General features: G+C 41.3%; 1 protein-coding gene across 1 annotated transcript; it reads right to left on the minus strand.

Moving 5' to 3' along the window:
• Positions 1-673: 673 nt before the first annotated feature.
• LRP11 (low density lipoprotein receptor-related protein 11) lies at positions 674-18,893 on the minus strand. Its single transcript, XM_009585072.1, has 8 exons — positions 18,649-18,893; positions 17,291-17,382; positions 14,692-14,876; positions 10,571-10,712; positions 8,355-8,480; positions 7,376-7,588; positions 1,278-1,379; positions 674-1,000 (listed from the first exon to the last, which is right to left on the minus strand). The coding sequence occupies exons 1-8, from the start codon at positions 18,891-18,893 to the stop codon at positions 846-848; spliced, it is 1,260 nt and encodes a 419-aa protein (XP_009583367.1). The 3' UTR covers positions 674-845.
• Between the last annotated feature and the right edge of the window lie 796 nt (positions 18,894-19,689).

A 19,689-nucleotide genomic window follows, 5' to 3' on the forward strand; every position in this document is an offset into this window, starting at 1 on the left:
CTGCGTGCTGCTCTCTCACGCCATGGAGGGTGTCAAGCTAGGGGTGGAAAAAGCTGAACAAGCCCTGAGCTCTGGGGAGAGACATAGCTCTGGGATCGCACATGACTGCTGTCGAGCACTGGCAAGTCCAAATTCATCCGCTGAGGACTTGTGTTTTTCCATTTTAGCATTTAGTAAGCATGACTCTCTGTTAGCTGCACAGAGGTTTAAACTACGAATAAAAAAAAGACGCTTTGTTCCTTAAATCCCAAATTTCATTACAAAAGCTGGTGCTTAGATAGCGATTGCTTTTTATTAACAAAGCAAGACAAATTCTTTAATGAAAAAAAAAAATCCCAGTGCATCAGGTGGCAAGTACACAAATCAGTCTCTGCTGGACATGCGTTAGTCTGGAACGTCCCGGTCCCCAGAGCGGAGCACAGCGGTGGCAGCACGGAGGAGAGCAGGGTGGCGCAGGCTTCCCTCTGTGCCTCGGCCAGCGCGGCCGGGGCTGCTGGGCCCTGGCTGCTCCGGTGCCCGGGCCCGAGGGCACACTCTGCCGTGGCCGGGACCCTGACTGCTGCGGGGAGGGCAAGGGCACCCTGCATCCAGTTTGGGGTGTCCCCACCTTGCTGTGTCTTCTGCACAAGAGTCAACTGGAGCTACTCTCTGAAGCCTGAACGCTTCTTATTTTCTGAGCACAGGCATCTACCCACTTTTTTATCACTGAAGGGGAAGAACATGTTCCTCATCTCGTAGGCTTCTTCTACACTTGAAACTTAACTAAAGGTTTTGGTCCTTTTATAGAGGCAGAGGTTCATGGACACAGGAGAAAGGGGAGAAAACAACTGACCTAAATCCAATTTTTAGAGATACATCCCATTGATGAGGTAATCGGACTCTTCAGATGTAATGGGTCGAGCTTTTTTAAGCTTCTGTCTCACTAAACGCAGTCTGCAAGCAACCATAAGCAGCAGTAAAGCAGTGATGGCCAAGCCTAAGGCTAAGGGTAACACAGCACCTACAACAAGGTTAAGAGAAATTGCGCTTTATTTGATACAGTGAGAAATTGGTAGAGAAAACAAGAATATTTTCTTTAAAAATACAGCTAGTCTATCACTTAGGTGCTAGTATTTGGAGCAACTCATGCTGAGAAACTAAACTGTATAATCATACAAGTTAGGAACAGTTCAGAATATGGAAGTACATTATTCAATTCTTAACTATACTATCTGAATCTATAGCACCTGACTGAAAAACTAACATAATTCAAAATTAATTCACATGGTCGGTCTTACCTGTTTCTGGGACTGGACGACCACCTCCAAGCTGATCTCTCTTTGGCGCAATTATGCCATTCCCATTTTTACCATCTGTTCTTTTCCCTGAGGAACTGTTACCTGCACAAAGTCAAGCAAGATAGATGAATATTGCAGTTCAGTGACTAAGGAAGTCTTATCCACAGGACACCAGAATTAAATAATGTGAAAGCGCTTAAATTTAATTAAAAAAAACAGTTTAAGAACTTATGACTCCTATTGTATAACTTCAATTTTTGAAAGAATAAAATGTAAATTCAATTTTGCATCGCAAACCACAATGCATCTCAACCAAACCCAAGTGGGTCATTTTCCACTGAAAAAAAGACGGATATAAATTCTCTTTTACAAACTTCCATAATGGGGTACAGACCAATCTGAGCTAAAACATTACTAAAGCAGTTATATGTAGGTGAAAATGAGGCTATTTCAAGTTATGTTAATCTCCACCCTTGGAACTTGTAAACTGGGAAACGCATAGGTTGGGTACACAAATTGCCTTAATTTTGCCTGTTACCTGACACATACAGATGCAGAACTTACATACTTGGAAGACATAAAAATACATGACTTGGAGTCACTTCAGCTTTGTGTAGTACAGAAGATACAGCAGAGCACTGTAACTACACAAGAAGAGACAATGCATAGTTTGCTGCTAAGAAGCGTTCGTCTTGGGAGTGCAGGCGGCTGCAGTTTTGCTTCACAGGAGCAAAGAGTAACTCAGCTGGCACTCCCTCCTCCTGCCCTCCCACTGAAGCCCTACACCAATAGCTTGGTGGGGACACTTCGTGCAAGAACGCCAGCTTAATCCACCAATACACCCTCGCAAAAATCAGAAATACGCCTATGTTTTTAAATGTAATGACTATATTTGTTTTTTACTGATAAATATTGAAGGGCACTTTGTGCTGTGATGTATTTGCTGGCAGCCCTCAGAACTGTGAATGCCAGTGGAAACATACTATGCTACAAGGCCTGTAAAATATGAATGTGAAACGTTGTAATTGGAATTACGTATAGTGGTGGGTGTTTAGGAAGTGTTTAAGTCAATTAGCTTGGAACATGCACCACGCTAACTCCCGCCCACCACCACCAGCTCCGAAGCACTGCAGAACCCTATCAGTGGCAGCAGCAAATACACACGACCATTAATTAAAGCTTAAAATGTTTCATCGATACTGGCATGAGGTTAGTGCTAATGTCCCCACTCTAAGGCACTGCGCAGTCTCCCAGGCTCTAGCTTTATTGCCCTGCCTTTATGGCTAGGGGTGCATAAACACTGACTTCACCTGCGAGGAAATGCCTTAGAAACAAGCCGCAGCCCTCCTTCTCATCCGGCCTCTTTAAGTTGTCTGGCATGTAAGGGGGACATAAGGAACTCTGAAGAGTAAACTATCCTGTACCCATATGGTATCAGAGCTGTGCAAAATAACCTAAATGTAATTGAGACCAAAACGAGCAGCTGTTTTCTGCTTCTGTCTTCCTTAAATGAAATTAAATGAGTATTTGTCTTTATTTTGGAAATACCCAAAAGACATTGACTCTTCTTAGAGCTGCTCCAGCCTGTATGACAAGGCTAGATCTGAATGCCTGTTCTATACATTTGTTTCCCTGCCATTTAAGTGAAGCTAATATTTAAGTCAACTGCTTGTAAAGACATTTGGCAAATATATCTGGAGAGAAGTTTAGCGGGAAAATTTTGGAAGGGTAGAAGAATTACAGAATCCTTTCAATAAAACTTGTAGGGTTTTGTTAAGACTTGTGGCTGTTCTTATAGGACTGGAGGGGCTATCAGAGTCAGTACTGCTCAACATCTTATCTGTTATCAACTAGAAAACAAAGAGAGATTTCCCCAAACAGGTTTAGGAGCCTGACAGAAAGCATGTTATGTGGGTTTCGTTTTGTTTTCACTTTCTCTTCATTTTCTAGTCCGTGCCTAGGAAATTGCAATTTATAGCCCTTTCCAGTTACTCTAAATTAGAGATCTAGGTTATGGCTACTGCTGTTGATTCCTCTGCTGCAAAAACATGACTAAGGCCTGGGCACTCAGTCAAACATTGTAATCCCAGCCCTGAACAGTACCGCACAACAGCTGGCGCGGGCAGCCTGGGGAGAGGCAGAGACCCCGTGCCAGGGGAATGCAAAGCTGTTATGGTGATTTATACACTTGAGTTGGCTATGCTGGGGAGTGCAAATCTTCAGGCTGCTTGTGAATTCAACTCATCTGCATGACCGTGTTTGCTATACTGGCTACCGCTGCTTAGAAACCAGCCCATTGCTCACTCCAGTGTGCTGTGCTGCAACTGTATTTTTGCTATATTCATTTACAAGTGCAGCAATGCCTGAATATGCAGCTGGGCTTGAGAGCTTCCCTGGAAAAGGACGCTGGGGCACTTCGGAGGCAGCCATGCAGAAATGCTGCGCTGGCCTTTGGTGGAGATGCAGACTGGGTTACTTCACTATGGAGATATGTGTGCAAAGGAAAAGGACTCCTTTATTGACATCAAAAGCCTCTTCCTGCATCTGCTCCCAACTACGAAAGAAAATGTTTGGCCTTTCAGCTTGGGAAAAAGTAAACCATGAGTCTGTTGCAGAAGACTCCATGCCCTGAGTGCCTGAGGAGGTTATCTCTAAGTTGGACTTGGTGTTCCCCCGGAGTCAGCCTTCTGTAGAGGAATCCCACTTGAAAGGCAGGCGTGCAGAAAAAGATTCACTCATTGTCAACAATGAATGACTTTTTTGGGGTTTTGTTTTGGTTTGGTTTTGGGTTTTTTTATCTCTTTACCATGAATAGGTCCCCTGCTAGGTCAGGTAGAAGTTTTAAAAGTCCTTACCTTGGACTCGCATATTTTCACATTTTCATACTTAAGCGTAAATCCTTAAAAAGCTTCTATCAAGTCAAAGCCAAACATGAGGGGCTACTGGAGTAAAGAAGGCAGGTTAAGGGAAATTGGGAACAGAGAAACTATTAGGAGAAAATGAATTCTGGGACAAATTTCCCTTAGTATTACCCTCATAGGCAGAAAGAAAACTGCTGTGAGGAACTATCCCACCGCCCAAAACATTATAGCTTAGCCCAGCTCCTTTTATAATGGAGAAAAGATGGTCCTTGACAAGGAGGTCCCTTTATTGGTTCTCAGAGATGAAAGCTGCTTATGGGGAGGTAAGTAGAAGGGACCTGTCTTTATTGGTACTGTAACCACCACTGTAATAAAAACAAATGTAAAAAAGAAAACAAAGCAACTCCCCAGTCCTGCAACTTCGCGGGAAAAACTTCTGTTCTTTCAAAGTCAGCTGAAAGCTGAAAGCTCCTGTATCAAGCATTGTGTCTAGCAGCCACCTAGAATGTGCCACGTGCGTCTCCAGTAGGTAAATTACCCTTAATATTAACACCACCTCTTGCTCTGCCTTGCAGTCACTGGATCTAAGAGCATCATTATTTTCCTTCCTGGCTTGTATTTCCATGATGATCTGCAAATGCCAACTAAGAACTAAGACAAATGTAGCCCTGAATGAAGTGCTCTCAAGTGAAAACCTGGAACCTGTGCGGCCGCTTAATGTGTATCTTAAGTAGAGAGCACTAGGAAGAAATTTAACCCTATCCCAGCCGAAACCAGGACAACCATGTTGACATTGAAGTCACTAAAGCTTGTTTTTGAAATTTATTTATAATAGTAAATTACAAATGGATGCTTGCAAAGTCAACTCTAGGCCAACATTATTGTCTTGGTCCAACAAAGACCTTTACAGTGTGACTTGGAGGCACAGGTTCTGCCTTGGCACCAGCAGCGGGTCCGGCGCTGTCTCAGGAGACAGTCCATCCCAGAACAGGATTTCTGCCAGTGGAACTGCTGAACTTTTGAGGCGGTTGGTATGATTTCTATTCGGTGCTGTTTACCTCTCCTCAGAAATGCATTTAGCAATTATTGCCCTCCCTAACACTTTTCCAGACGGGCTTCATGGAGCTGCTCCAGTGGTTCTGTGACTCTCATTTTTGTAGCACCTAATTATTAGATTTGGTCTGTAACCTCCTTGAGATGGCAGTGATGGAGAGAAATCTAATTAATGGATCTGGGTGGATTTTTAGGAATAGGTTAGATGCCTGTCTCCTCAACTCCATAAAGACTGTGGTGCTTGCCAGTGGGGCAGGACTTGAATCTCTCTGGACCTCCCGGACTCATTAACGTCCAGCACGTGACTCTTACGGAGTTTATATCTCTGTATTAGAAGACAAGAATTCAGAGCAGATTTTAGCAGTTGCACTTTGGACCCAGGAACCCAGCACCTCTTCATGTCCCATCACATGCATCCTCTTTGGAACTGATCCATAGGCAAATTAAAAATTCTCTGAGCTGTTTGCTGCTTTTTTGGTTAAAAGTATTGGGCTCCTGGGTCAGTAAGGACTGGGTCCTTCTGTTCTACAAGGAAATCCTTAAGTATCATTTAACTGAAATTAAATTCTGACTGAGCCTTGTCAAAAGAGCAATATTAAAAGCACAAGAATTAAAACCAGATGTGGTCAGCTGGAAATCCTGCCTGTTTAAAATTAAAAAGATTACAACAGCTTCTGGTAGTACACTAATCACTGAAGTCCTATCACATTTTTTTAGTTTTGTAATATTTCTTTTCTTTTATCGTCTACTGCTGTGTAAAAGGCTACCTTGAGAGCAAAAACGGTGCAAGTAAGTCACTGTGCAATGGGTAAACACAGAAAATGACTATGCAAAAGTGCCACACTTTTACATGCACTTCCAATTATAACCTCTGATTATAGGTTGCCGAAGTTGGTGACCTCAATTCTGGTTTTACTTCTGGATTCACAAGCCCACTGATTTTTGAGACCTACTTAGCAGCTAACTTTCCATTGGAGCCTGCAGTGCCCTTTGGCAATTTGATGTTTAGTTTTGGTGGCCCCATATCAGGTGTCACTCAGGACTATGCGAGCAAGAAGGGTTTGGGGCAGACTTCAGAATTTTAAGTCATTCCAATAAGGAGCACCGAAGTCATCTACACTGCCAGAAAAGGGGGAAACATTTGAGAGAGGACTTTGCTATCAGTTCCTACACATTCACCAAGGCAGTCAAATTATTGAAGAATGTTGTTTTCACTCCCTTTGCGGTCTCCACAGACGAAGGACAAGCATCTGAAGAAACATCAAAGGGCCGACCAGGGAAGTGCCCTTTACAAGAGTCAGCAGCAGAGGGCGCTGAGCACTGCTCTGTTGTAACGAGAAAATAAAGCTGTTTATGATTAGCTGCATCTTGGGTAGCAAGTATCAGCCTGAACTCTGAAGAAATGAAAGTGGGAGGTCTCACACTCATTTTAGGCTCTGTGCACACAGTTTTGCCTTCATTCACTTGCCATTTCAGTTCATTTTAATTTACCAGTAAGAACCTTAAGAGACACACCAGTTTCATTGCAACTTCTGGAGTTTTACAAAGGCAAGGAGTGGTGTCTCTGCCTGTAACATCACTACACACTGACTCACAACAGGCTTGCAGCCACTACGGAGAATACTACTGGGGACCTGGGTTCCTTGTTACCAAAGACTGAGCCTTCTCTATAGTGATAAAAGATTTCTCCTGCCCTGGAGACACGCTTCAGAAAAAAAGTGCCCATAATAATTCAAGATATTACTTCAGGTGGGAAAAAAAAGTCATCTATTAGCACCAGGAGAGATGCAATTACTTTCACGCAAATTTAACAGTGCTTCGTTATGTCCTCCTGAAGGTATGCCCCTACAGATTTGAAGAGCCTTATACATCAGCTTACACAACTGAATCTGCGGCAGAATTTGTATTTAGCTCACTGTATGTTTTCTTCCTTAAGACAGAATTCTTCTCCTAGCATTTCTACATTTTAACTTTCTTTTTGCACCTGGTAAGAACCAGACTTCACTTTATAAAGCAATACCTAGCTGTAACTTAATTATTACAAGCTTCTTTTGCATTTTGTACATTTGCAAATTTTTACTCTTAGCCAGGCGCCAAAAGACAATTTCATCAAATTTAAGCTGCAAGACATTTTCCTCTTTGAGAGAGAAAGATTTATTGAAACTGGCTAATTTCAATTCTTACCTGGCACAAATCCACTGATTTGTTTCTTTGGTCCCTGAGAAAGCGATTGGTTAGACATGTCTGCATCCACTGAAAGAAGTGGTTGATTCCTGGCAGTGGCTTTCAGAGTGTTCTCTGCAGAGAAGTTTTCATCTGTGTTTTCTGTCAGTGCTACAGTCCTTTGCTGGGTAGTGCCAAGAGCTGCGTGAGTCACTGTCTTCCGGCCCGGGCTGACTGTGTTAACAGAAACAAAAATCATAATTTTTATATAGAATTGAAAGGAATGGGAGTGTTCTGATGGAAGACCCTGCGATATGGGCCTTGAGGCAGGCTAAACAAGTTCATCAGGTTCAGACATATGATGAAATGTGAGTTCCAGATACATAGCAAGTTAACAATTGCCCGCTGTCACTTCTTAAGCAAGAGTATATACATGAACGCTCAAGTGAAATCCAGCAACTGAAATATCAATGGAAGAGTGGTTAGCCATCATGCCAATTCACCCGCTGGTGATTTTCATTCACTTAGCTGAGCATGGGCACATATTGAGGATGACTAATAAAAGCAAACAGAGCGATGGTGAATCAACTGGTTCCCCTACGTACTCACATTTCCAGTGTTTCAGATTCTTGCAAGGTGTGTAACTGCACTTTGAAGCATACCTCTAAGACACCCTTTCAGATCAAGACCAGGGTCCTTGTTTCCAGAATCATCATGCAAGTAAAGAACTGGTAAATGTTGAGAACTCTAACACAAAATCTTCCATTTGGGGACCTTGGACAGTTTTGATACGCTTTGAAGAAAAGGGAGTTTCTGAGCATCTGCTGTATGCGGACATTAAACCGTCCCACGTGCTATTGCCAATGAAAGGCTCTACGGTGGGCGCAAGCTGCTTGCTTACGGGGAGAGAGGCCACAGAAGGGGCGTCATTCCCCTTTGGTCATTCAGGCTGCGGTTACTTTCACAATCTACACAATCTACACTGGCCCAGTAAACTTACAGTTCTGGCAGAAAGTTTCATCTGATCCATCAGGGCACTGTCTCACACCATCGCAAGCAAATGTGATGTCAATGCAGCAGCCATCATCGCAGATAAACTGGTAGCGAGAGCAAACCCCAACACAGGCTGTTGAGAAACAATTCCCAAATTACCGAAAGAGAAATCCAAGCAGTAAATACTGAGTCAATGACTAAAACCTGCAGCACCAAGGAAAAAGCAAAACCACGCTATGTCAAGAAGGCCCACGAACAAGGCAGAAAGTTCAAGAAAGGCCAGGCTCAGCTATAAGATGCTATATTGACACAGAAGCTAATATAGCTAATAGCTGTTCCTGGCACCCTCATCACTATTCTGGCAACCTCTTTACTACGGGAATACTCAGCCTGGAGGCTGTTGCACCTTACACCTTGTGCAGCACCCCTACAGCACTTTAAACTCTGCTGGCGTAAGCTGAGAGGAGATCTTTCCAGGCTTAAAAGACCCAGGACAGTCCTGGAAATAAATAAATGAAATCTCTATGGCTGTAACTGCATCTCTCCACACATAATTCCTACTATATACACATTCTGGATTTCTGACACTATGTTATTTTACATGCACGCATATGGACTATATGGGATCTTTTATGGCATGTTTTCTGCAACCTATTTAAAATACTAAAAGAATGCTTGTCATTTATTTACATCAGCAATGTAAATCCAATACAGCACATGCCAGAACAGGACCAAGCACAAGGTCTCACAAGTGACCTTCACCAGAAAGAACTGATTGCTCCCTGCTTTAGTATTTAGATTCCCCTGGAAATGGAGAGTGTCCCTGGACATTTCATTTTGCATACTCAAAGCTTTCCTGAAACCCACTCTGACCTTGTAATTATGAAGTGTTCATATCCGTGCTTTTGACTTTCCAGCAGCGGCGTAGTTCATTACTTTGTAAAGCACTATCAAATTCAGTGTTTGGTTAATGCTGTAACAGCAAATCAATTTGCATAAGGAAGTCACAGCCTTTGGTTGTTTTCCTGCTATGTACCAAAAAGCTGCGCAATACTAAGGAAAGTATGGCAGGCACGCAGGCACCTGTTTAAAACCCTTAAAACCATACTTAGAAAATGCATCTCCTAAACTTCAGCACTAATAATAGCACCGGTCTTGCATGCATTAAGGCACTGTGGACTGGTTTAACTATAGCAGTAGCACTTGAATTGCAAACGGACTTGGGGAATTAGAAGAAATAAAAAGGCAGCAAATCCTCTACATGCTCCACCCAAAAAATACCACAGATACCCACAGCGGCAAATAAATAAATCACCAAACCTCTCTGGCTGCTTTAGCTAAACATTAACGAATACAACTGTATCATCCATTACTGGAATACAGGCATTATTAAACAGACTCATAAAGTGTTTTTTGTAATATTAATTTATTGCCACTGAGACTACCCTCTCACGTAGAGATATTGCACTGGTGCAGAGCAAAGTTTTTACTGGTTCAGCTGAACATAGTCATGATGCCAGTTTAACCTTTACTTTGTGCCAGAGCAGCAGATCTCTATTAGCAACTTGCTAATTACAATGTAATTAGAAGTTATTGCATTGAAGAGTGCAGAATTGATAGCCACTGAAATCTAACTTACCTTCTACCCTTTATGCTTTTTACATGTTTCTCGAGCTCAGAGTTTTAAAATGATGGGTCAATTCCAGTTTCAGTTTCCCCACTAACAATAACAACCATTACACACATTGCTTCGATAACAACCATTACAGAGAAAAGCTTAAATGCATGAAAACAAGAAACCATCCCATCTTTTAGACTACAGAGACAGGCCAATATTATTATTAGTTTGTTTGTCACACCTACTATTAACCGCTTTTAGCACAATCCTTGTCACGTTCCATGCACCGTCTGACTATACAATGAACTGTTACGATGTGCCTGATACACACGGCAGTATTTCATTTTTCCAACCCTGCATGCTTATTAGCAACACAAGGCTGAACATTTAAATGCTTGAAAGTATTATTGCTCTAACATACATGCTTGCTTGCTTCCTCAGTTTGAAACAGCAATCCAAAACTGAAAGAGATGTCATTATGTAATGAATAAGGGCAAAATAATACACTAGAAATGGAGAGTAAGATTTCTGCCTCCATCAAGACCCTTGCTCTGAATACCATCCCCCGGGTGTCACACAGGCAACAGCTCCAGCCATTTTCTCACCTACTGCGGAATGAACCATGGGCAGAACGGTCACAGAGATGTTGTCAGAGCACTGCTGACCTGCAGTGTCTGTCACAGTTAGCTGGAAAATATACCCGCCTTCCTGGACATGAGAGAGTTTCAGTGTTCCTGGCTGTGGTACCTGATTAAAGAAACACAGTGAAAAAAAAATGGTATAAAGGATCCGTCCATAAACTTCTAGGAATAGGGAGCTCATTTCTGTACGATGCTTTTCATGCATGTTAAATACTTCTCTTAGGTCTAGCCAGCCCAATCCGGCTGTATGTGTATCAACCTGTAATGTTTTGGTCTTTTTTTTGCATCCATTTGTAAAAATAAACATGCTTGATATTTATGTACTGTTTTTCACGGTACACTCAATTACCCAGAGCTGTGGATCTTAGCACTGGAGAATAAACGGAACCATAAATTTAACTCAATTTTTCAGTAGTTAGAAATGTAATTTTAGAGGGTAGGCAGTAAAATATTTTGCTCTCTATTGAGTTAGTCTTTAGACAATATACATGTATTCACAGAAGTTACTTTTGCTATACGTTGATTTTTGATAAGGTGACTGATAGTACTGCTTTGTTAATAAGACTGCCCACCTCTGTCCAGTATGACATTTAATGTAGTCACTTGCAACTTTTACAAATTGCCAGACTGAATTTTTCCATGCCCCATGCTGAATTTCCATGCCTCGCTCTGAACTGCAAATAAGTTCATTTATAGTGAGTGACCTAAACATTAGGTTTCAGAAAGTCATGTGTGAGAGAGAGAGAGATAAGAACAGTTTAAATTTGATTAGATCATTTTAAAAAAAGCAAAATAACTTATTTTATGATAATTTAAAACAGGTGCCAAACTGGTATTACTAGTACAACGGTCATTTAGAAATAAGTTTTTATAAAATGAGTATGGTATTTGTATCAAATGCTGAACTTTTTCTAGCCTTGTGACAATTACTAGTCATAAATAACTTCAACTGTCTGAGAATGCAGTAACACATGCTTCAGTAACTACAGAAGCTCTGCAGGTTTATTGGACATGTAGTGTTTTTTTACAAATGAAGCATACAGGGCTATCTTTATAAGTACCTGAAAGGTACATTAAAAGCCACTGTGGCTATCTTTAATATTAAAACTGAAATTCAATGAAGACCTTTGGTTTTGCTTATTTAAAGTTGGTTTTCGTGCCTCAAAGAAAACAGGAATTTTCGATAAATATAATAATAGAATCCTAGACCTAGCTTTATAGCAGGGTGTATTGATAAATTCATTTTTCTCATCTGGTAAGTGAATTTCCTAACTGAAATTTCTTTCCTTTTCTAATTATCCGAATGCACTCAGTTATCTGATTTTGCTGTTGATTACCTCCTGATGGAGTATATGACTCTTTAGAATATTATTCTTTATTGTATCACAGAAATAAATATGCTGTAAAAACCACCTGCTGCTGTTCACCATGACTGCTGGGAGAGCAAATTCGGTATTTAAAACTCATGAGCCGTGGAGTCCAACTGTCTTCTCAGTGCAGAGCCAGAGAAACACCACTGACTTCTGAATATGCCGCCACTCCTTCTGGCGACCTCTGTGCTTTCCTTTTTATCTCCGTCCTGCCCTGAAGAATGCCCAACTGTACTTGCTTTCTTACAAACTTTGGCTCAAACTAGACAGTAAATTTCCAAATAATCAGCATTCAAAAAGCCCAGGAATTGCCCACAAGTGTCACAGAGCTGCACAGCTACAGCATGTGGGTAGCAATCTGAAAAGCAAATTATCTAAGAAGCGATAATCAGTCACAATAGAAAAAAATTTCCACTGGCTTTCTTCTACAACACGATAAGATCTCTTTATAGCAGTCGTTCCCCCTCCTGAGCCTTCTATTTATTCTTTGGTACATAAGCGCAGTGCAACAGCTGCCTTTTATCTTCTGTAAACACAGCCCCATTCTCCCTTGTAGCTATAGATTCATATATAGTTTTCTAAGAATAGATGACATGAAATCCAGTAACTTCAGGATAGCAACTAAAGCACTAAAGATAGCAACTGAAGATTGTATGAATAATCACAATTATTAATTCAACTCTAAAAATTAAATTATCATGGATCATCATCAGGGTACATACCTGTGAGAGAAAACCCTGCCCATCTGAACACAATGGAAAACTATCTATCTAAACATAAACCTGTATCAAGATTGTTTTAATTTATCAAATATAAAGAAATCACCAAGATTAATGTTAATTTTGCAGGTTTAAATAAATTTAAGACTGTTCTCTATTTTATGGAGTCACTCAGACTAAAAGTAAAACCATGAACTTTAATTTTTTTAATTAACTTCTGATTTTTGTGTTACTCTAGATATATTACTACAACAGATATATTTAAAGAGTATTTGATTGCTATTTACAGAAAATAATTCTGCAAAGGGTCAGATTAACAACTCTTGATAATAAAATGTTCATTTTATGCAGATGGTGTCTAGAAACTATTCTCAAAGCTTCATTCCGGTCTTTTCTATGTATTATGCTGTTTGCACTCCTTATGAAAGCCTTTTGACATTTTACTTTTCAAGCCAAAAAAGTAATAAATGAAGATAAACAAACTCACAGTGGTCTTTGACATAGTTTCAAATGGCAGTACAGCCTCAAGTAATTCAGAACTGGCTGACTGTAGTCTCCCTTCCACAGATAGGGATCTTAGTAGAAGACAAAACTCGCAAAAGTACGTAGCACTGGCTTAACTAATAATCCCCCTGCTGTGTTTTCTGCAAGGAGTATGGTTATAAAAAATTACTTGTGCATAAATTTCAGTAATATTCACCAGTGAAACCCAACTGTCTTCTTAGGGTTCATCCAGCAGCATGTTCCCTAACCATGACATGGTGATTTTCAATCACCTACATGTTACCTACCACTGCCCTCCAGAAGACTAAGGAATAACCAATTGCTCCATTGAGTTTTTCCATGGATGACAATTTTAGGTTTCAATGCATTTAGCTAGCTCTTTACATTAGGCAAAACTCTGGTTTGCTCCATCATTACAAATCTTGAGTAACTTTGCTGATATTGGTAGTTTGTCCAACTTGTCTTTGATGTTACTGAGCTGAGCAGATGTAAGCAGCAACTGTCAGGTACTGCTCATGGTGGCACAGGTAAACATGACCTCTTGGGTTTTGGACTGCCCCCATTGCTCATGCTGTCCTGTTTATACTCTTCCTATGCATCGGCAGCATTTCAGCAACAGCAAGGTCTACGGTCCACATCCTCTCCCCTTTAACACGTCCCTCCTGCTCTAGGTGGAGTCCCTGCTGAGCCCTGAATATTGTGGGCTGTGAACAGACTATGAGTAGACTCTATGGGTTTGAGACATTTTTCATTTCCTTTTCTGCTGCTCCTACAGCATGCATAAAGAAGGGTTGGATGGAAAATCCCTCTCTTGATGGTTAATTTTAAGTTGAAACCAAATTGCACAGATGCACAGAACTTGTACAGATGCAATAAAACAGTATCTCAAGATATCTTATAATGTCTACATGACCTTATTTCTTTGCAGATTCTCCATAGGCATTGACAGAACACTGTTGGTGAAATATCTTATTATTTTTAGTAATTGAATTACTAAGGTGTCTCTAACCTGGATCACAGAAGCCAAAAACCAAGTGCAGCGAGCACAAACAATGGCGAAAGAGAGCAGAGCTGAAATACAGTAGAGTATTAGCATCTACTTGTTTGCTACTCATGCCATCCTGGATACAGATACAGATGAACTGTATAAAACACTAGAAATAATCTCTGGAACAACCTCCCCAGGGACATGGTAGAGACCCCATCACCCAAGGTATTCAAAATGTGACTGGACAGGGCACTAGATAATCTCATCTAGGCTCCCTGACCCACAAAAGGTTGGACCAGATGATCTTTCAAGATCCCTTCCAACCTGGGCTGCTCTATGGTTCTATGAAATAAATGCTCAAGTTGTACAGTCATCCTAATTTTGGCACCGCGTAGCCATATCCATTTAAATACATTTAATATTTTTAGCTCTACGGTTAAAACTGTGCTATAATGAACGCAACAATCTGTGAATGACCGGCTATGTGCAAGGTTCCATGTGTACCTTCATTTCAACCGATGAGTCACCTTGCAGCAGTGTCCACTCGTACTGCACAATTCCACGGTCATCTGAGCTTTCTCGGCCATCCAAAAGCACCCAGTCGACAGGTGACTGCAGCACAATATCTTGTCCTGCCTTGCACTGTGGAGGCTCGTCGTACTCTTCTTCTTCAATAAAAAAAAGAGAAGCTCATTTATTTATCAGGGGAAGCTGAGTGATTATTTATATAAAACATATTTTTTCTTGGTTAAGGTATTGATTCACTGCTGTGCAACTTCCTGAAAGATAGGACATGTTCATTAGTGCACATTTTGTTAAGTGAAGTAGTATCTACTTAAATTTTAGTTAACTGTTCCATATTCAGTGATGTCTTCAGGAAATAACTGCTACATTAGAAGCACATGGCATAGAAAACCTCTCTGTGTACATGGATGTTTCACTAATACAACAGGGTTCTTAGCATCCGTGTGTTTTTTTAATCTCAATGAAGGAAAATGGAATTAAATATGAATTACATACATATTCAGATGGCAGTTAGTGCACACCTTTTATAGCACTCTGCATAACTTAATACTCTTTTAGTCTCTTTTTATAATACATCATTACAGGGGTGAAAGACTTATTTAACATAAGCTGGCATCTTGGTGAAGCAGTGCACAATAAAACACAACGATTAAAAATAATCAGAAATGACCATCGATTTTAAGTGCGTAATTTAAGACATTCAAAGCTTGATTTTCAGACTATTTAGGATTCGTAGCATTCTGCTATATTCAAAGTACAATTCCTTTTGATTAAAATTGTGAATACTAAGTCCTTTTGCCAATCCGAACACAAGTTTCTCAGGTTAGACTAACAAAACCCATGGTACACTAAGTGACATGGCCTGTCAGAAGTGATTTAAGTCATTTGCTCTGCAACCTTCAGGCAGTGCAGGGAAGAGAGGTGGATAAAATCTCGTTCTACAAGACAGCATTTGACAACTTTAGCCACAAGATCATATCTTTCTGCAGTTCCCTGCCCAAATTTCATTCCTCCTCTGGGCATGGGATGTTCCCGGCACCCTGAAGTGCCAGGGTGCTTTCTGCTCTTGACCTCTGCAAAGAATATCCTGTACAGGATATTGATACTGAGCTCAGAAAAGCATCTACTGAACACAAGGCTGTAACTTCACTCAGTGTGGGCAGGGCTGCAGAAGGAAAGATAAGACACTTCCCTATCCGTGTAATCTCCCTTGCACGTGCTCTTCTCCAGTTTCAAGAACTTGCTTGAAGGCAAGGAGCTCATCGGAGCAGTGGGACAATTTTTTATCACTGACTTTTTACTTCTTGTTTTCCTCAGAAGTAGGTAAGGCACAGAAAATTTCAAGGCAAATGCCTTAAGTTAGGAAAACATACAAGTAACTAAAACCAGGGTCTACTAATAGAAAGTATGAAACAGTTCTTGCTCATCCAGCTGGCACAGGAAGCTTTGCTTAATTTGTATACGCTCAGTTCTCAAACCCAACTATGTTTAAAAAGCAACATTTAGGTGCAAAAAACCAAATACTCTTTGTTAATAAACACCATCATTATGGTGCCAGGCAACTTTTATTTGGTTTATATGAGTTACATACAGTCTTCACACGATTATTTACTTTACCAATCACTGTCAAAAAGAGGCCGACCTGGGTCTGAAACAGCACAGCCCATTCTTCCGCTTCTACCTTGCAAAGTGGTTTCATGTCACCTCTCTGGTTTAAATGACTCGATCAATGCCCTGCAGGGGCAGAGACAAGCCCCGCTTCCCCTGGGCCCCAAGCAACAAGGATCTTCTCTTCCTGGACTAACTTTATACTCCAGCAGCCTGAGTTGCAATGGAAGGACCACTTCACGTTGGGGCAGGTCACAGAAATTCTTGCTAAAGATGAGTGAGGGACCACGCTCAGGCCTCTGGTCCCAAAGGATGGAGGCACCATGCCTTCGCTTGTAAGACACCAGAACATCCTCAGAAAGGTAAATCAATGGCAAATCAGCTTGTCTCTTGCCCTAGTGAAGAAAAAACTGGCCTGAGAGAGACATCTGGCATGAAAGGAGACAGCCTATTGAGCTAAAGACTCTCTTTCCACAGCAGTGTTTTAAACAATGGAATACATTATCCTTAAAGAGTGAAACACCTCCAAATCTGGGGAATACATGTTTCTGAGAAGTCAGCATAAAAAAGCAAGGAGGCATACTCAGGAGCCACTTACAACCACCGCTCATGGGAGTAAAAGACTATCAGCCACAGGTTAGCAGAAAGATCAAGCTCATAAAGCATCTTTTAACTTCCACTTCAAATGATTATTTAGACTGAGTGTAAATAAGCAATATGAAACTGATATACCAGATCAACACTCTGAGATGCTGGAGCTGGCTGCCTTCTAGAAAAGGGGCTGCAACTTTATGAGCAACCCTTTTTTCTTAGGGGGTAAGACAACAGGCTTAATTTGTTCTGCTTCCTCCATCCTTTATACAGACTTGGCCGGCCAATAATGAAGCTGCCAGCCAGTTGTCTGAATGAAGGCTTTGTTATAAAAGGTTTTTTTACTATCGATACCTGAATTTCTTTGATATCAGTTTACCTTTGTGTGGAATCCTCCATTGCTCACCACTAGTGAGTATCACAGAAGGAAAGTCAGACATTTCTGGTGAGGCACTCAAGTCTTCTTTCTTTCTACGTAAAAAATTTAAAAATTTACCTAACAAAGGCAAAAAGGATTACCTCTTCTTTCAGTATAGGCATACGGGGTTTCATTGTTAACCCAGCACAAACTGCCTGGAAGTGCAAAGTAAATCCACAGCTAAACCAGCACAAACTGGGTGTAAAGTGAAGGGCTTGGATTTACACTGGAATGTTCAGTCCAGAAATTCATCCTACCGCTGACTGTTCTGGAAGTACACAGAGATACACTTGATCTGAAGAATACTGTCATTAACTGCTCCCAGAATTAAACATGCAATTGGTTTTGGTTTACTGAACATTTTTAACATAAATGAAACCACAACACCCTAGAGGTCACTGTATACTAATGCTCAGAAATATTTTGGAATTACAAATACACCATGTTTATGGATGAATGTTTGGGATTATAAAAAAGAAAACGGTAGAAGACAACATCACAGTACACTGAAAAAAAAAAGAACAGGTGAAATGTGATGCCCTTGTGACAGAAAATCTTGAAATGCAAAGCTCTTTCCTCTATTTCCTAAATTCAATCATGGGGTGACATAAGGGAAGAGAGTTGTATCTTCATCACCCTGTGATGCATTGTTGTCCAGATTAATTTTCCAATGCAATTCAAGATTGCAGTGGTAACATAACATCAGAGAGCAAAATAATTCAATCTTCATTTTATCTCTCCTGGTCTATGTCACGGCTGACAGATGTTTGAATAAAAGTTCATCCTCCTTCGTGGCTCTGCTTCAGCTCCAGTGTAATTGCATTAAGAAGTCATAATCTCCTGTTTCCAATACCACCATCACCCACAAGGCAGACTTTCAAATAAACCCAACAGGACACAGAACAATTTGCAGATTAGGAATTGAAATTGCCTTGCAAGCCCAGTGCTGATGGTCACGAAAGCTGCCTAAAAGGCAAGGCATTCAAGAATGCAAGAGTTCAAGGAATTCAAGATTTCTCATAGGTAGAGTATCATTTGAATGATTTATATTTATTATTTATATCGTGCCATAACTGCACTCTACATTAGGGCCAAGTTTTAATGGAACTAAGGCAGTTCAAAATGATGAAGGACGTTTGAAGATATTTTCACAGGTTTTCAAAAAAGCCTAATTCTCTGTGACTTTGATGCAAAATCTAGTCTTAAGCCTTCTATCTTGTAAATGCATACAGGGTTATAAAACATAATTACCCAAAAGCTGCTACATAAATAGTACTGTGAATCTAATACTTCCCCCACTGAAAATGTCAAAATCGTACCTTGGGTTATTCTGGCATCTTAAGATCATCTTTACTGCCACAAGTTCCTCCCTACAGCTCCCTAGTTTACCTGCCCATGCACTTTGCAAAAAATATTTAGGCATTGTAACTCCTCTAAAAATTGAGCCCCGGCTCTGTCTTATCTCCAGGGGATTCCCGCTGGCATTCTTGTAAAACGGGCAGGACTGGATGGACCTCAAGCCTGAGGTCTCCCCTGCCAAGGGAGCAGTAACAGCAGGTGCCATCTGGACGCAGAGTTTTCATTCATACCACCACTCGGCTTTCTTCATGTTGTGTGCAGTGACTAATTTACTTAAGTTGAGATGTATTGCTGAAGAAGATGAAGAAGAGGACATTTAGGAAAGTATTGTCAACAGAAGATAACGAAATTAAGACAAAATGAATTAAGATGCAACTGTTTAACAACAGGAGCCGGGGGAGCGTGAGTAAGTTCTTTGGATCAGATGCTAGGAAACTGACGCCAAATTTAGAAATTCAAACTTGTTTTCATCTACAGCTGCTCGCTCTGGATTACGTTGTTCTTAAATACGCTTCAGGGCTGAACAAACTGCTGCTTTTGATGTGGCCCAGGCGGTTACATAGAGTCTCCATGCTGCCCCTGGACTACCTGTGAGATACCCTTTCCTTCAGTCTAGCTCTGAAGTTCTTAAGCAGGAAAAATTCTCAGTTAAGTGAATGAGAAACCCACTTAGGCGATAACTTTCCGACAGCACCCCAAGGAGAAGGGCACGCTCTTGCTCGGCTGCTGTGTAAGTCCCTCTCAGGCTACTGCACCAGGTTCTGGCGCAGCTGGCACCAGCAGCGCACACTTTTCGGGGCGCCCAGCACCCGCAGTTCCCCGGGGGAACCTCATCCACGCGGCTGGGACATCTCTAGTCCCCCCGGGGGTGCGGGGCCCGTGAACGCGCTCATCCCACCGCCCGGCTCCCGGCTCCCGGCCACCTGGCGCGGTCACTCCCAAGGCTCCTCACAGGCGGAGGTGCGAGCGCCGGGTTTTTCCAAACTCGCACAGCCCGCAAA

Source organism: Fulmarus glacialis, unplaced genomic scaffold (genome assembly GCF_000690835.1).
Source record: "Fulmarus glacialis isolate BGI_N327 unplaced genomic scaffold, ASM69083v1 scaffold17099, whole genome shotgun sequence".
Lineage (NCBI taxonomy): Eukaryota > Metazoa > Chordata > Aves > Procellariiformes > Procellariidae > Fulmarus > Fulmarus glacialis.

What these genes read in the sequence shown, in the direction of transcription:
- LRP11 (XM_009585072.1), bottom strand. Translation starts at nt 18,893, where the DNA reads ATGGCACCTGCTGTTACTGCTCCCTTGGCAGGGGAGACCTCAGGCTTG. An exon ending in ACTCATCGGTTGAAATGAAG is followed by an intron (nt 10,713 to 14,691) that starts GTACACATGGAA and finishes TTCTTTAATCAG; the next exon opens with GTACCACAGCCAGGAACACT. An exon ending in TGAAACTTTCTGCCAGAACT is followed by an intron (nt 7,589 to 8,354) that starts GTAAGTTTACTG and finishes CTGTTAACACAG; the next exon opens with TCAGCCCGGGCCGGAAGACA.